The following is a 13,751-nucleotide window of genomic DNA, read 5'->3' on the forward strand; positions in this document are numbered from 1 at the left end:
GCTAGGGCCACAGTGCCACTGCGGAGCCTCCTCTCCCCCTGCCCCCCCCCCCCCCCCCCCCACGGGGCTGCTCCCCTCACACCTCGGGCCCCCGCAGCACCCAAACTGTCGTGAGGGGGCCGGAACCCACGCGGGACGACCATGCCCCGCCCCCAGCCGCGCACACCCGCGGGCGCCGCCCATCGCTCCGCCCCCCTCCCCCCCCACTGCCCCCTAGCGGCGCGGCGCGGCCCCGCCCGGGGGGGGCGGGGCGGGGCGGAGCTCCCGGCGGAAGTGACGGGCGGGGCGGGGCGGTTGGGCGATGCGCGAGCGGCGGCGGCGGTGGGGCGGCCCCGGGTGATCCCGAGCGGGGCGGGCGCCGCCATGCTGAGCCGCAGCTCGTTCACCAGCCTGGTGGTGGGGGTGTTCGCCGTGTACGTGGCGCACACGTGCTGGGTGATGTACGGCATCGTCTACACGCGGCCCTGCCCGGCGGCGGCGACCGGCGGCGGCGGGGCGGGCTGCGTCTGGCCCTACCTGGCGCGGAGGCCCAAGCTGCAGGTGAGCGGGGCGCGGCCGCGGTGGCCCCCAGAGGGGCGGCGGGACCCCGCCTGGGCCCCTCAGCGAGCCACCCCGCGGAACGGGCTCCGCGGTACCGCGTGGGTTCCGCTCCCGGGCCGCCGGCGGCAGAGGCGGCGGCCCGCCCGGGCCTCTCACCGCCCGGCGCGGCGCGGCTGACAGCTGGGGTCACGCGTGGGCTGCCCGGCGGCGCGGCTCCCTCGTTCGCCCCGCGTGGGGCTGCGGGTGCCGCCTGCCCGGTGGCGGCCGCGGCGGCAGGCTGAGGGCACGCTTTATTTTTCCCTTTCGCGTGTCCGAGGCGCGTACGCCGCACAGAGCAGCCGTGCTGCAGAAGTGGCTCCGCTTACCTGGGCGGCTTTGACTTCGAGTACGGGTCATCCTAGTAAAACGGCTTTGGCGGCTGTGCTACGGTGTGTCTCTGCCCCCAAAAGGAGGGGAGGAGCAGCCGAAAGCTGCCTGGGTGGGGGTTTTGAGTGCGTCGTTTTCTTTCCCAGTCCATCTAACCGTCGTGTGGCTGGGGAAATTGGCGAAGCTGAAGTACAGCTCTGTACTCGTGCGTGGGTTCAGTATTTCTGTGCTCTGATTCCTCTCTGCTGCGTTTTGATTTTAGTTGAGCGTGTATACTACCACACGGTCAAACCTTGGTGCAGAGAGCAATATAGATCTGGTTTTGAACGTGGAGGATTTTGATATCGAGTCCAAATTTGAAAGGTAGGTACCTGACCTACGAGTTCTTTGTTAAATTTTGAAGTGTGTATCCTAACTAGTTCCACGTATGGAAGGAGGTATGCACGCAGGAAGGTAGGCTGTTTGTGATAGTTGTGTTGAAAGAGTAGAGCTGCTCTTCTTGCATTCTTTGTTTTGGGGTTAAAGCTGTTCTTGCGTGCTGTACAGGCTGTTCAGTTCAGTTCACACTTGTTTTCACAAACTGTATTTGCCATGTTAAGGCAGGAAAGATATTAGTTGGACTTCAGCCTTAGAGTTGAGGATGACATGCTGCTGTTAATAAAAGCAGTCTTTTTCTCTTTAAAGTATAAAGAATAGGCTCTTAGGTTAAATTTTCTTACATTGAACATCATGCTGTAGTTACAAGAAACAAAGCTTGCAAAACAAGGCTATACTAGTAAATACAGAATGCTTGTTTCTCTCATAGAGATTCTGCAGATCTTGAACACTGTCCTATGCTGTCTAACATAATTTTCAGATTCCACTCTAAACATTCATCTTGCTAGCCGCACTAGATCAGTAATGTACACATGATGTGCTGAACTTAAGTACTCATTAGTTTGGGTCAACATACTGTTTTCAGTCATACAGGCGAATTTCTTACAAAAGTGTGTTTTGCTTATAATAGTAAAAATCGCTTTCCATTGTGAAAATCTAAGTCAGAGTGCCTGGAAATGCTTGAGACTTAACTCTGATAACATGTGTTGCCAGTCTGCCAGCTGTGTGATGTTCTTAATGGCTGTGGCTTCAGACCCAGAATAGAACTTGGAAGTCTAACTGTGCTCTCTTTTCTTGTATTTTAGCAACGTGCTTTTCTATAACTGTTCCCGTGCTAATAACTGTAAAAGTAAGCCTTCTTTTTCTGCTGGTTTAGGGTTTCAGGATCTTCTGAAGGGATATTGATGCTAAGATGGAATAAGACTGTGCCCTTAGACAAATTTCCAAGTGTAACACTGCGCTTTCTGTGCCTCTCCACAATTAAAATGATTAGAACTTCTTGTTTTGTGCTTCATATTTGCTGCCCCGCTTTTTCTGTGATTAAAGTAGTTGCCTTATTCTTGCCTGTCTTGTCGCAGAGTTTCCCAGGTTCTTTCACATTCTGCATTTTCTGTAATTAAAGAAGACGTTGGTCTGCAGAGATGAAGTTTAATAGGTCTTTTTAAACTTCACCTCTGACGGACTTGAAAATACAAGAATTGTTTTACTGACACAGTCTGCTAAGCCATTGCAGGTATTCAGAGAAAAATAACCTGACCAAGTTTACAGGAATAAAGGAGGCGTTATGTAAGGTTGCAAGTAGGATGATTTCTTGGCTAACACAAGGGGAGTGACTTGATGGTTTGGGGCTCCAGTCTAGAGTTCTGTGCTTGGCATGCCATAGCTGAGAAGATATTTTATTAATGCAAAGCGCTTGGCAAAACTTGGTGATTTGCTTTTCAGACTTTTTATTGTGTATACGTTCTATGATACATATTCAGCATGCAGAAGGCAATTTTCTACAAGCGGTGTGATAATTTTGGCCCTATGACCTGTTGACAGGGTAAAACGACAAAAGAACTGATGATGCAGTCCTGTATTATCTAGGGTAATAAAGGACGAATTGGACAAAGACTAAAGCATCTTAAGATAACAGTAAAACTTCAGAAATGCAAATATTATGATACATACTGGAGGATATAAATTGACCCTATCCAGCCACAGCTCATTAGGACATATTAGCCAGAACTAATTGTTGTGTGCCAAGCAACCCAAATGTCTTGTCTCCTTTTTTTATTTTATGTCCCCAAACTTTTCTTGTCTCTTTCCAGAGCATCTTTGGTGATCCTTATATGTAATAGCTAAGTATTTCAACATGTGCTGTACCATCTCATAATGTACTTATTTTTCATTTTAGGACGGTGAATGTCTCTGTACCAAAGAAAACCCGAAATAATGGCACATTATATGCATATATATTTCTTCATCATGCTGGCATTTTGCCTTGGCATGACGCTAAGCAGGTGCATATAGTAAGCCCTCTGACCACATACATGGTCCCCAAACCAGAAGAGATTAATCTGCTCACTGGAGAATCAGCCACACAGGTAAGTGTGTTTTCCATCTATAGACGAGCAACTGAAAAAAAAAAAAATATTCTTTTATAGACCCTTCTAATGTTAGCATCTGTTATGTTTGCATCTTTACACTAATGATGATATTAGGGAAAAATAAAACCCCTTTTCTTGATTATCAGCTTGTACACTCGTAGTAGACCACTCATCACAGCTGAGGTAGAGCCATCTCTAACACTGGCTGCTATTAAAACACTTCCCTAGTCCACGTTAATAACTTCCTTAAGGTTTCATTGCTTTTGGTAGAAATACTCTATTGTTCTGTAACAGCATGATGCTACTTTCTACAGTGAATTGGATTCATATGAAATAATATGCTTTGCTTTTATAAAACAGAGATGTGGACTTGATTTTGACATTGGTGAGTGACCAATGTCAAATTGCTTCCTTTTCTTTAGGATGTACTTACTTTCCACTTCAATTCAAGAGAGTAAGATAGTATCCTTTGGCAAAAACTATGATTACTCACCAGGGTGAGGAAAAATTAAATGAAAATGAAATTTAATGAAATGCTTGTGAGTGACTGTTGTGCCTCATATTAAGTGGAGCTTGAGAATTTCACTCTGTTATTCTTTGGAACCTGAAACATACCTGTAGCCAGCAGTGCTGTGTCTAAATCCTGCCAGAATAAAGTTGAAAATGAGTTGAGGCTAGAGTCCAGCACTAAAAGTCAGAACAGGTGGTGGTCATCCAAAGAAAAGCAAGTAAAATGCCCTGGGGATAAGCATCTGCTGAAAGCAAAGGTCATACTTGGTTTCAGCACTACTTTATACACCATTTGGGAGCTCAGAAGTTCAGAACGAATGGTCTGATCTTTTTACTGCCCACTATAAATATGGTTGATCATCCACATCCTTTTGACTGTTTTGAAGTGATACCTGATTACTCTACAGTCCTTACTTCAAAGTGACTTTTTCTGACTAGTATCCAGATTCCTAAGGTATTAAGATTAATTAGTTGAATATTCGTTCTTGATGAACAGGGTGGTGAATGGGCACTGAAGTTTCTCAGTGTCAGATTATGGTGAGGCTTTACAATCCATTCTGTCATAATTGAGCAGAGTACTTGGTCTGGACAAATTTAAGGTAAAGTGTTTCTTAGTGGGCTTCTGTTTTGTGATACAGTTAATGACTCCATAGTTTCTGTGAGTTAGAGTATTATCCTATTCAAAATTCTGTATTGTTTAGCAGTACATATGTTTATTGTATTTTCAAAGCAAATTGAAGCAGAAAAACAGACCAATGCTCTTGATGAACCTGTCTCTCACTGGAGGTCAAGGTTAACCTTAAATGTCATGGTGGAAGATTTTGTGTTTGATGGATCATCTCTCCCTGCTGATGTTCACCGTTATATGAAGATGTAAGTCGATGACTTAATTTTTACTAGATTTATTATTATAAACGTACTGCATATTGCTTCAAAAATCCTCCCTGGTCTCCTTTAGTATTTTATGTTTAAATTGGCACTTAGAAGACAAGAATAGATGCTCTGATTGCCTGCATTTTGATAGTGACAATTAGTAAGGTACTATGTACTAGAAAACCCTCTTGGAGATACCTTGTTCCTGGGCAGCTCAGAGTTTAGAATACTTTTTTGTATGGAGGTATCATACAGAACAGACAAAGCAGAACTACAGAGACACAAGTAAAATGCTGCAGCAGACTTCATACCCCCTTGTTGTCAAATCATGCTTCTGGCCTTTAAAGCAATTACTGTCTCTCGACCTTTCCGGTTTTCCTTCATCTGCAAATTATCTGTATAAGCTGCAAGTGCTGAAGAGGCACAGCTGATCTCCTAGGACATCTTTTTTCTCACTTTATGATTAGCTTTAATTTACTTTGACAGTCTGTCTTCCAGCATTGTGTCATTTTCTCAAGAAGATACTAAAAAACAGGGATAGATTTTTTTTTTTAGGCCACTAAATGCAAGCAGTGGCTTCTGTTCACAGCTCGCTTAAATTACTTCCAGTGCTAACTATATAAATAGTGCTGTATTGGCTTGTGCTGCTGTATGTTGATGCCTTTCTCTACAAGTATCCTGTTAAATCCAGAAATAGTTGCTTAATCAGCGGATCCCAGGGTTCTGGGATAGTTTCCCAGCCAAAATAGATAAACTTAGTAACTCACAAGATAGGCCCATAACAAGAAGGAGTTGGAGCGGGGTTGATGAACGAGGATATTTTTTCTGGTCATGTTTAGATATGCATCAGTGCTGTTTTGTCCTTGCATTGTACAGGAAATAGTTTGGATATGGAATAGCCTGCTGCAATTCCACTAGCAGTAGCTTTAATTGTAGTTATTATGCAGAAATCTAAACCTCTTAAATTAAATAACCAAACAGTTATGCCTGAGCCTCGATTTAGTACTTTTCTGTATTACTGTTGTCCATTGTGTATTTAGCATGCAGCCTTTCCTAGCATGTATAGAGACTTCTTTCTTTTGTCAGCAACTAAAATTCAACTTTCAGGCTTTAAAAAGCTCTGTTATGCTAGTTCCGTAGACTTTTACCGAGAACATCACAATGTAAATAACTGCCTTCCTAGTGAAGAACTTTAAGAATTTGTCTCTCTTGGAGCCTTAGGCTAAATACTTTTCTAACATGCTGCAAAGCAATTGCATGTAGGTCATAATTTGATAAATATCTTTCCAGTGGTCAATTTTGTAGAGGGGTCAAAGGCTGGGAAGTTTCTGTTGGTTTCATGCATGTTGGTGGGGTGGTAGAGCAATCCAGATGATGAGAGCTTCTGTTGAGGGGAAGGCAGAGAAGATTTCTGCTCCTTGTGCACTCTCCAGAAGTGTCCAGCTTTCCTGTGTGCGTGCCAGCCATCCTGTTGATAGTCCCACACTAGCTGGAGCATCTGCTGTTGCTGACCCGATAGATGCCACTGGGGGTGCAGAAGAGTGGGGGAGATGGTGGAGAGTTGGCATTGTTGCGGTAGGAGAGGGATACTTGAGACAAAGGATGCAAATATATGGTAGTAAACTCCAGCACGTTTCTCTTCAATAAACTTTTCAATTTCCTCTACCCTTGGTCATGCAGTTTCCTCTACAACAGCTTCAGTATCATTACGGTCAATTCCATTTGTCTTTTATTTTTTTCTTTTGCTTATTCTATTTCCTTACAGAAAAGTAAAAAACAAACTAAAAGGAGAAATATGACATACCTAATTTTTTATACAGACATCTCTCAATGAAAGACTCTAGGCTAGTGGCTTCTTTCTTGCTGTGTGTTAAAAGAAATTGTGCCTGAAAAGATGGTGGGAAATATGTACATGGGTAGATCTGAAAGTGATGAATGAGTGATAATTTGAATAAAAGTAGTTTTTTTTTTAGATCACTACAGTCATAAAATCCATGTTTAAACATCCTAGGGTTCAGGTGGGGAAGACAGTGCATTACCTTCCAATATTATTTATTGATCAGCTAAGCAACAGAGTGAAAGATTTGATGGTGAGTAATAGAATACCTTTAATTACATTTAACAGTTTTAATGGTAATCTTCAATGTTGTTTTAATTCAGATTTTGCCATAGGTTGTTTTCTGCAATGAAAAAGTATAAATTCACAAAAGAACTCTATCAATGACTGTTTAACTTGATGTGTTCAACTGTGGTAACTGCAGAGGCTGGATCTGGGTTTTGAGACTCCCTTCTGGCAGAAGTATCTGCCCAGCACCAAAAGATACTCGGATTCTATTGCTTCTGCCTTTTGCGTGGTTATGGAGGACATCACTGCAGCAGCAGCTGTGCTGGGAGAAGTCTCGGGAGCAATTTGACTCCCTAGCATCCCAGAACTGGCTTCTAGAATCTTCTAGAGAAATGAGCATACTGAACACAGCTGACACTGGAGCTGCACTGAGATAAGTCAGTAGCTATTCTCTTATGTCCAGAAAATTCATTCATTAAATTTTCTGGTGGTGCTCTCTGTTATGTTAGAGTAGCTTGAGCACTGAAAGCTTGGTGTTGCAGCACATCCAATGATATTGTTGACTCAAACAAATCAGGACTTATAAACTTCAATAATGGAATTACAGAAGGATGAGGTTGGAAGAGAATTCTGGGGGTTGCTAGTACAATGTCCCTGCTTAGAGTAGGGTCAGTGTCCTGGATTTGAGTGAGTGGTGGGGTTTTTCAAGGCCCAGAATAGTTTCTGGGATTACGATTGTGGGATCTTGGTATTTCAGTATTGCTAGATGGGAATGGGCTGGGTACTGGTCAGCTGGTGGTTGCAGCAGTGGAGAGTGGCTGTGTGGTGTTTGGCTGCCAACCAGGCTCAAACCGCCACAGCCAGCCAGATCAGGTTGCTTGGGACCTTCTCCAGTTGGGTTTTGGATATATCCAAAGGTGGAGATGCCATAACGTCTCTGGGAAACCTGTTCTAGTGTTCAGTCACCCCTGTGGTTAAAAAAAAAAAGGAGGGATCATACATTTAAATACAATTTCTCTCTTCAGTTTTTGCCCAACTCTTCTCTTGCGGGAAACCATGCAGTTTCTTTACGACAGGTTAGACATGGCAGTGCCCTGCATTTTAACCACATTCATCTTAGCAGCTCTGTGTTAAGCCCTGCAGTTCTTTTCAGTTGCACTGACTGGAATTTAGCAGTCAGAGTTACTGAGAACAAAAGTATTGGGGAGTGTCTCAAAACTGTTAAATGAGTGCATCTGGATTCAGCATCTTCTAGATGGATGTCTTGGGTGGATGTAAACTTTCCGTCGACCTTCTAAATTGTCTTTCCAATTCATTAACTTTAGCTCAGACAAAGAATATTGTTACTTAGTGTTGGGGAGAATCTTCTTTAAGAACTTGTATCCACTCCACCCCAAGTTTGTTCAGCAAAATAAACTCCTGAGCATTTGTTAAAAATTTTGGTAGCAGCTAGTTTTGCCCAGTGCTTTTTTTGGATATACTTTTGTGATGTCTTTATCAGTGGTCATTGTCCTTTGTTTTAAGTTTCTTAGAGCAGCTCATTCAGTTCAGTACATTCATTATGAGCTTCTAACTGGTCAAGTCATGTAACCCTGTTTACAAATAAGCTCAGCATTCTCATGTTATTAATCACACTCCTGCAGTTGTCATGCATGTAGCAGGTAAAGCTATTGTAACTCACTGCCTTAAAATTGTTAAAGATCCTGAGAAGTGCTGCAAAGACAACTCCAGTAAAAGTAGCAAACTTCCCCTTCAGCACTGGCTTACGTGACTTCTCAGTAGTGACTTGCCAGACTGTTCTCAAGCCTTGCAGAAAGAGTGGTCTGATAGTATGCATACTGTGAGGTGATGAGGGGTAAGTGAATAGCAGGGAAGAAGTTGATACAGCTTTTGTGGACCAAGGTCGGCATTTCACTGTAAACATGGGCGTAGATGCTGTCTGATATGCCTGACCTAAAGGCATGGAGTTGAAGATGCATTTCCCCTGCATGTGCTAGGCTGTGTAGATTTTGAACTGACTTATTTTGAGCCAGATGTAGGTCTTCCATGGTAAGTGCTGTATGTGTTCCTCATGTTTTTAAATGTTCTTGCCAATGTTGGGGGTTTGGGAATTGCACAGGATTGTGATTTATAGAATCATAGAACGGTTTGGGTTGGAAGGGACCTTAAAGACCATCTAGATCCAACCCCTCTGCCATGGGCAGGGACACCTTCCACTAGACCAGGTTGCTCAGAGCACCATCCAACCTGGTCTTGAACCCTTCCAGGGAGGGGGCAGCCACAGCTTCTCTGGGCAACCTGTGCCAGTGTCTCACCACCCTCACAGTAAAGAATTTCTTCCTTATATTTAATCTAAATCTACCCTCTTTCAATTTAAAACCCTTAACCCTCATCCTGTCACTACACTCTCTGATAGAGAGTCACTCCCCATCTTTTCTGTAGGCTCCCATTAAGTATTGGAAGGCCGCTATAAGGTCTCCCCAAAGCCTTCTCTAGGCTGAACACCCCCAACTCTCTCAGTCTGTTCTCACAAGGAGGGTACTCTACTCCCTTGATCATCTCTGTGGCCCTTCTCTGGATTTGCTTCAACAAGTCCATGTCCTTCTTATATTGGGGGCCCCAGAGCTGGACACAGTACTCCGGGTGAGGTGTCAGAAGAGGGGGGTAGAGGGGGAGAATCACCTCCCTCAACCTGCTGGCCATGCTTCTTTTGATGCAGGCCAGGATACAGTTGGCTTTCCAGGCTGTGAGTGCACACTGTCAGTTCATGTCCAGCTTTTCATCCAGCATTACTGCCAAGTCCTTCTCCGCAGAGCTGCTCTCAACCCACTCATCCCCCAGCCTGTATTTGTGCTTGGGATTGTCCCGACCCATGTGCAGGACTTTGCACTTGGCTTTGTTGAACTTCATGAGGTTTGCACAGACCCACCTCTCCAGCCTGTCCAGGTCCCCCTGGATGGCATCCCTGCCCTCCAGCATGTCAACTGTGCCACGCACCTTGGTGTCATTGACAAACTTGCCAAGGGTGCACTCACTCCCACTGTCCATGTCTCTGACTAAGATGTAAAACAGCAATGGTCCCAATACCAACCTGAGGAACACTGACTTGTCACCGCTCTCCACTTGGACATCGAGCCATTGACCACAACTCTTAGAGTGCAACCATCCAGCCAATTCCTTTTCCATTGAGTGGTCCCTCCATCAAATCCGTGTCTCCCCAATTTAGAGACAAGGATGTCGTGCGGGACAGTGTCACATGCTTTGCACAAGTCCAGGTCAATAACATCAGCTGCTTTACCCTTATCCATGAATGCTGTAACCCCATTGTAGAAGGCCGCCAAACTCATCGGGCATGATTTACCCTTGATGAAGCCATGTTGTCTGTCACCAGTCACCTCCTTATTTTTCATGTGCCCTAGCATATTTCCAGGAGGATTCATGATCTTACTGGAAACAGAGACGAGACTGACTGGCCTATAGTTCCCCAGGTCATCTTTTTTTTATTTTTTAAAAATGGAGGTTATGTTTCCCCTTCTCCAGTCAGTGGGAACTTCACCAGGCTGCCACGACTTCTTAAATATGATGGATAGTGGCTTAGCCACCTCATCTGCCAGTTCCCTCAGGACCTGCGGATGCATCTCATCAGGTCCCATGGACTTGTGCACCTTCAGGTTCCTTAGATGGTTTTGAACCTGATCATCTACAGTGGGCAGTTTTTCCTTCTCCCAGTCCCCAACTTTACCTTCTGTGTCTTGGTTGGTGTGTCTGGAGCGCTCACCAGTGAAGACTGAGGGGAAAAAAGTCACCGAGTACCTCAGCGTTCTCCATATCCTGGACAGCCAAGTCATGTTTCCTTCTGGAGAGGGCTCATGTTTTCCTTGGTCTTCCTTTTATCACCGATGTACCTGTAGAAGCTTTTCTTGTTGCCCTTGATGTCCCTGGCCAGATTTAATTCTGTCGGGGCTTTGACCTTCCTAACCTGATCCCTGGCTGCTCGGACAGTGTCTCTGTATTCCTTCCAGGCTATCTGTCCTTGCTTCCACCCTCTGTAGGCTTCCTTTTTATGTCTGAGTTTGTCCAGGAGCTCCTTGTTCATCGATGCAGGCCTCCTGGTGTTCTTACCTCTTTATCCTTCTCTTATCTCTTACCCTCTTTGCTGGGATGCATCACTTCTGAGTTTGGAGGAGGTTATCCTTGAATATTAACCAGCTTTCTTGGGCCCGTCTTCCCTCCAGGGCTTCATCCCCTGCTACTCTGCCCAGCGGATCCCTGAACAGGCCAAAGTCTGTTCTCCTGCAGTCCAGGGTAGCGAGCTTGCTGTGTGGCCTCCTCGTTGCCTGAAGGATCTTGAACTCCACCATTTCGTGGTCACTGCAGCCAAGGCTGCCCTTGATCTTCACACTCTCCACCAGCCCCTCCTGGTTGGTGAGAACAAGATCCAGCATCGCACCTCTCCTCATTGGCTTCTCTGTCACTTGGAAGTTGTTATCGGTGCATTCCAGGAACCTCCTTGGTTGCTTATGCACTGCAGTGTTGTCCCTCCAACAGATGGCAAGGTGGTTGAAATCCCCCTTGAGGACCAGGGCTTGTAAACATTTAACATATTTAATAAAGAGAAAACTTTAAAATTCAAACCAATGAATTTACTTGCTTTGTTTACACCCTGTTTTGTAGTACTAATAAACTAGAGTGCTAGAAGTAATCTGTGATGTTCTGAGGCTGTACTACAGGAGTTGGTTGTATTGCAGAGGTTTGGTAACTTCCTAGTTTTCAAAGGCTTAGCAACTATCACACTCAACTAGATTGTGAGGCAGCACTTGTGGGCTTTTAACTGTTCATTCTTCATTATGTCTTAATTTGCTTTTGGTATTGAAGGCTTCCTATCTGTCCTGTATTGCAATTTGATTTTCTCCCTACCCCTAACTCCTTAGTAGTGTTTTGTCTCTGTAGACTGCACTTGCTGTATGTTACCCACACGTTTGCAAAATTTTTCTTTCCTATCATGCACAGATAAAGCTTCTTTTCCTTTTCTCCCATAAATGTTGATGTGATCTCTGATAGACTGAGAAATTGGAATGAGAATGGATGGATTACAGGCATCCTTTAAAAAAGAGAAGCAGCCTGGAATGTGTTCATGTAGATTTTGGTAAACAGCTGTAGAGTCTTGCTAGCATTCTCTACTGTCATCTCTAACCACATTAGTTTCACTTTGGTTTTGTTTCTTTGGGGTTTTTTTGGTTGGTTGGGGTTTTTTTGTTTCATTTGTTTGTTTGTTTGTTTTTTCCAGGTAGTTTAGAGATCCCTGGCACAATTACAGTTTCTCAAGTTTTTTTTTTTTCCTGCTGTACTTATAAAACTTTCAGTTTCCCTTTCCCTCCCTTGCATGCATGTTATGCAACTGTCTTAAAATCCTATAGGATCTTGGGAGGGTGGTGAGTTGGGAATTGTCTGTACTCGCTGGAGGAAAGAGTGAACGGGAGGGTGAATGTAATCCCCAGTGCAGACCTGACATACTTGGGAAGGCTAAAACCATGTTCAGTAGCATAAGAATCAGATGAAGCCCATTCATCTCAGGCAGGTGTCCGCTAACTAATTACTGTATAAACAGATCCGGTGTAGAGCAGCAGCTCTGACATGGGAGTTATGATTGGGTATTAATTAGGAGCCAGGAGCAATATACCTTGAACTGTTGCAGAGTGTCTGCCTGTCTGTAGACTTGAGCTATCCTTGCAAGCTTAAAACGTGCCGCCTGAACGTGTACCTAGGTAGCTGCAGAGAATTCTGCCACCTGTGAGGACAATTTTTTTTGTTGTTTTCATTTTAAACCTCTTTTACAGACAGTCAAATATTGTGCAGAAGGAGCTGAGGCAATTTTAAGACTTTTTTTTTTTGTCCTGAGGTAGTTCTCATCATAATTGAAGTGTAGATGACACAGTAGGATTAGATGAAACGTGTTTATCTTGGAACAGAAAGAAGATTTCTGTGACATCCCATATCCCAAGGTTTGCAGGCAGGGTGGCTTTCTTAACTGTGGTGTTTTCACCAGTCCAAGCAAGTAGCATCATCTTGCTTCCCTACCTTTTGGTATGAATTGTAACTTGAGTTTCTCTCGGAACCAGCCTCAATTTAGTAAAGTTCTGACTGTGGCCTTTGGGATGTGATTTTTTTCTTTTTTTTTTTTTTAAGATTACCTGAGAATGAAGATTAGCATATACATTCAGAGAACAACTATCAAAAGAGAGAATTACCTGAAGCACACTTTTCCTACTTGAACTGAGACCAGCAGGGGAAACTTTATGTAAATGTCTCAGAGACATTTATATAGAGTAACAGTGAGGTTGCTGTACTAACTTGAACAGAATAAACTGCTAATTTAACATTTATTGGAAAAAAACCCAAAGACTTCAAGCAAAGTGTAGAAGTCTAAGATCTTATTCCCTTTCAAAAACAAACTGACCTCTTAAAATTGTGAGATTAAATTATAGTGTGATATTCCTTTATTTAAAAAAAAAAAAAAGAATGGAAATCATTGTTGCAATTTTTCTGCTATTAAAAATGAAACTGTATCTTTTTGAAATACAGGTTATAAATCGTTCAACAACAGAGCTACCTCTTACAGTGTCATATGACAAAATATCTCTTGGAAAACTCCGATTTTGGATTCACATGCAGGATGCTGTGTACTCCCTCCAGCAGTTTGGTATGTTTTTATCTTTTAATGATTGTAGGCAAAAAAAAAAAACTATCAACCCCTCAATTTTTTTCTTGTAAGTACATAGATGGCACTTAACACTCTCTTTTTTCTAGTTAGCTGGAAAGGTTTAATGCTACAAATCTTATGTTGTTTTACTGTAAGGTAAAGATAGAAATAAAATGTTGACGTGATAGGAAACAAGAATACAAAAGTGAATTAACCATTTTTAAAATAAATG

The 13,751-nt window shown here is 43.6% G+C and overlaps 1 protein-coding gene across 2 annotated transcripts in view; it reads left to right on the forward strand.

Moving 5' to 3' along the window:
* The first annotated feature begins 271 nt into the window (after positions 1–271).
* Positions 272–13,751, forward strand: part of CLPTM1L (CLPTM1 like) — a 32,227-nt gene continuing 18,747 nt past the window's right edge. For both annotated transcript variants that reach the window (XM_032988989.2, XM_042797998.1), the window contains exons 1-6: positions 272–540; positions 1,169–1,269; positions 3,179–3,368; positions 4,612–4,754; positions 6,766–6,844; positions 13,402–13,519. In XM_032988989.2, the coding sequence (XP_032844880.2) occupies positions 364–540; positions 1,169–1,269; positions 3,179–3,368; positions 4,612–4,754; positions 6,766–6,844; positions 13,402–13,519 (808 nt within the window). In that variant the 5' untranslated portion in view covers positions 272–363. The remainder of the gene's footprint in view (positions 541–1,168; positions 1,270–3,178; positions 3,369–4,611; positions 4,755–6,765; positions 6,845–13,401; positions 13,520–13,751) is intronic.

The sequence above is a fragment of the Tyto alba genome, unplaced genomic scaffold (genome assembly GCF_018691265.1).
Source record: "Tyto alba isolate M040663 unplaced genomic scaffold, T.alba_DEE_v4.0 Super-Scaffold_27, whole genome shotgun sequence".
Classification (NCBI taxonomy): Eukaryota; Metazoa; Chordata; class Aves; order Strigiformes; family Tytonidae; genus Tyto; species Tyto alba.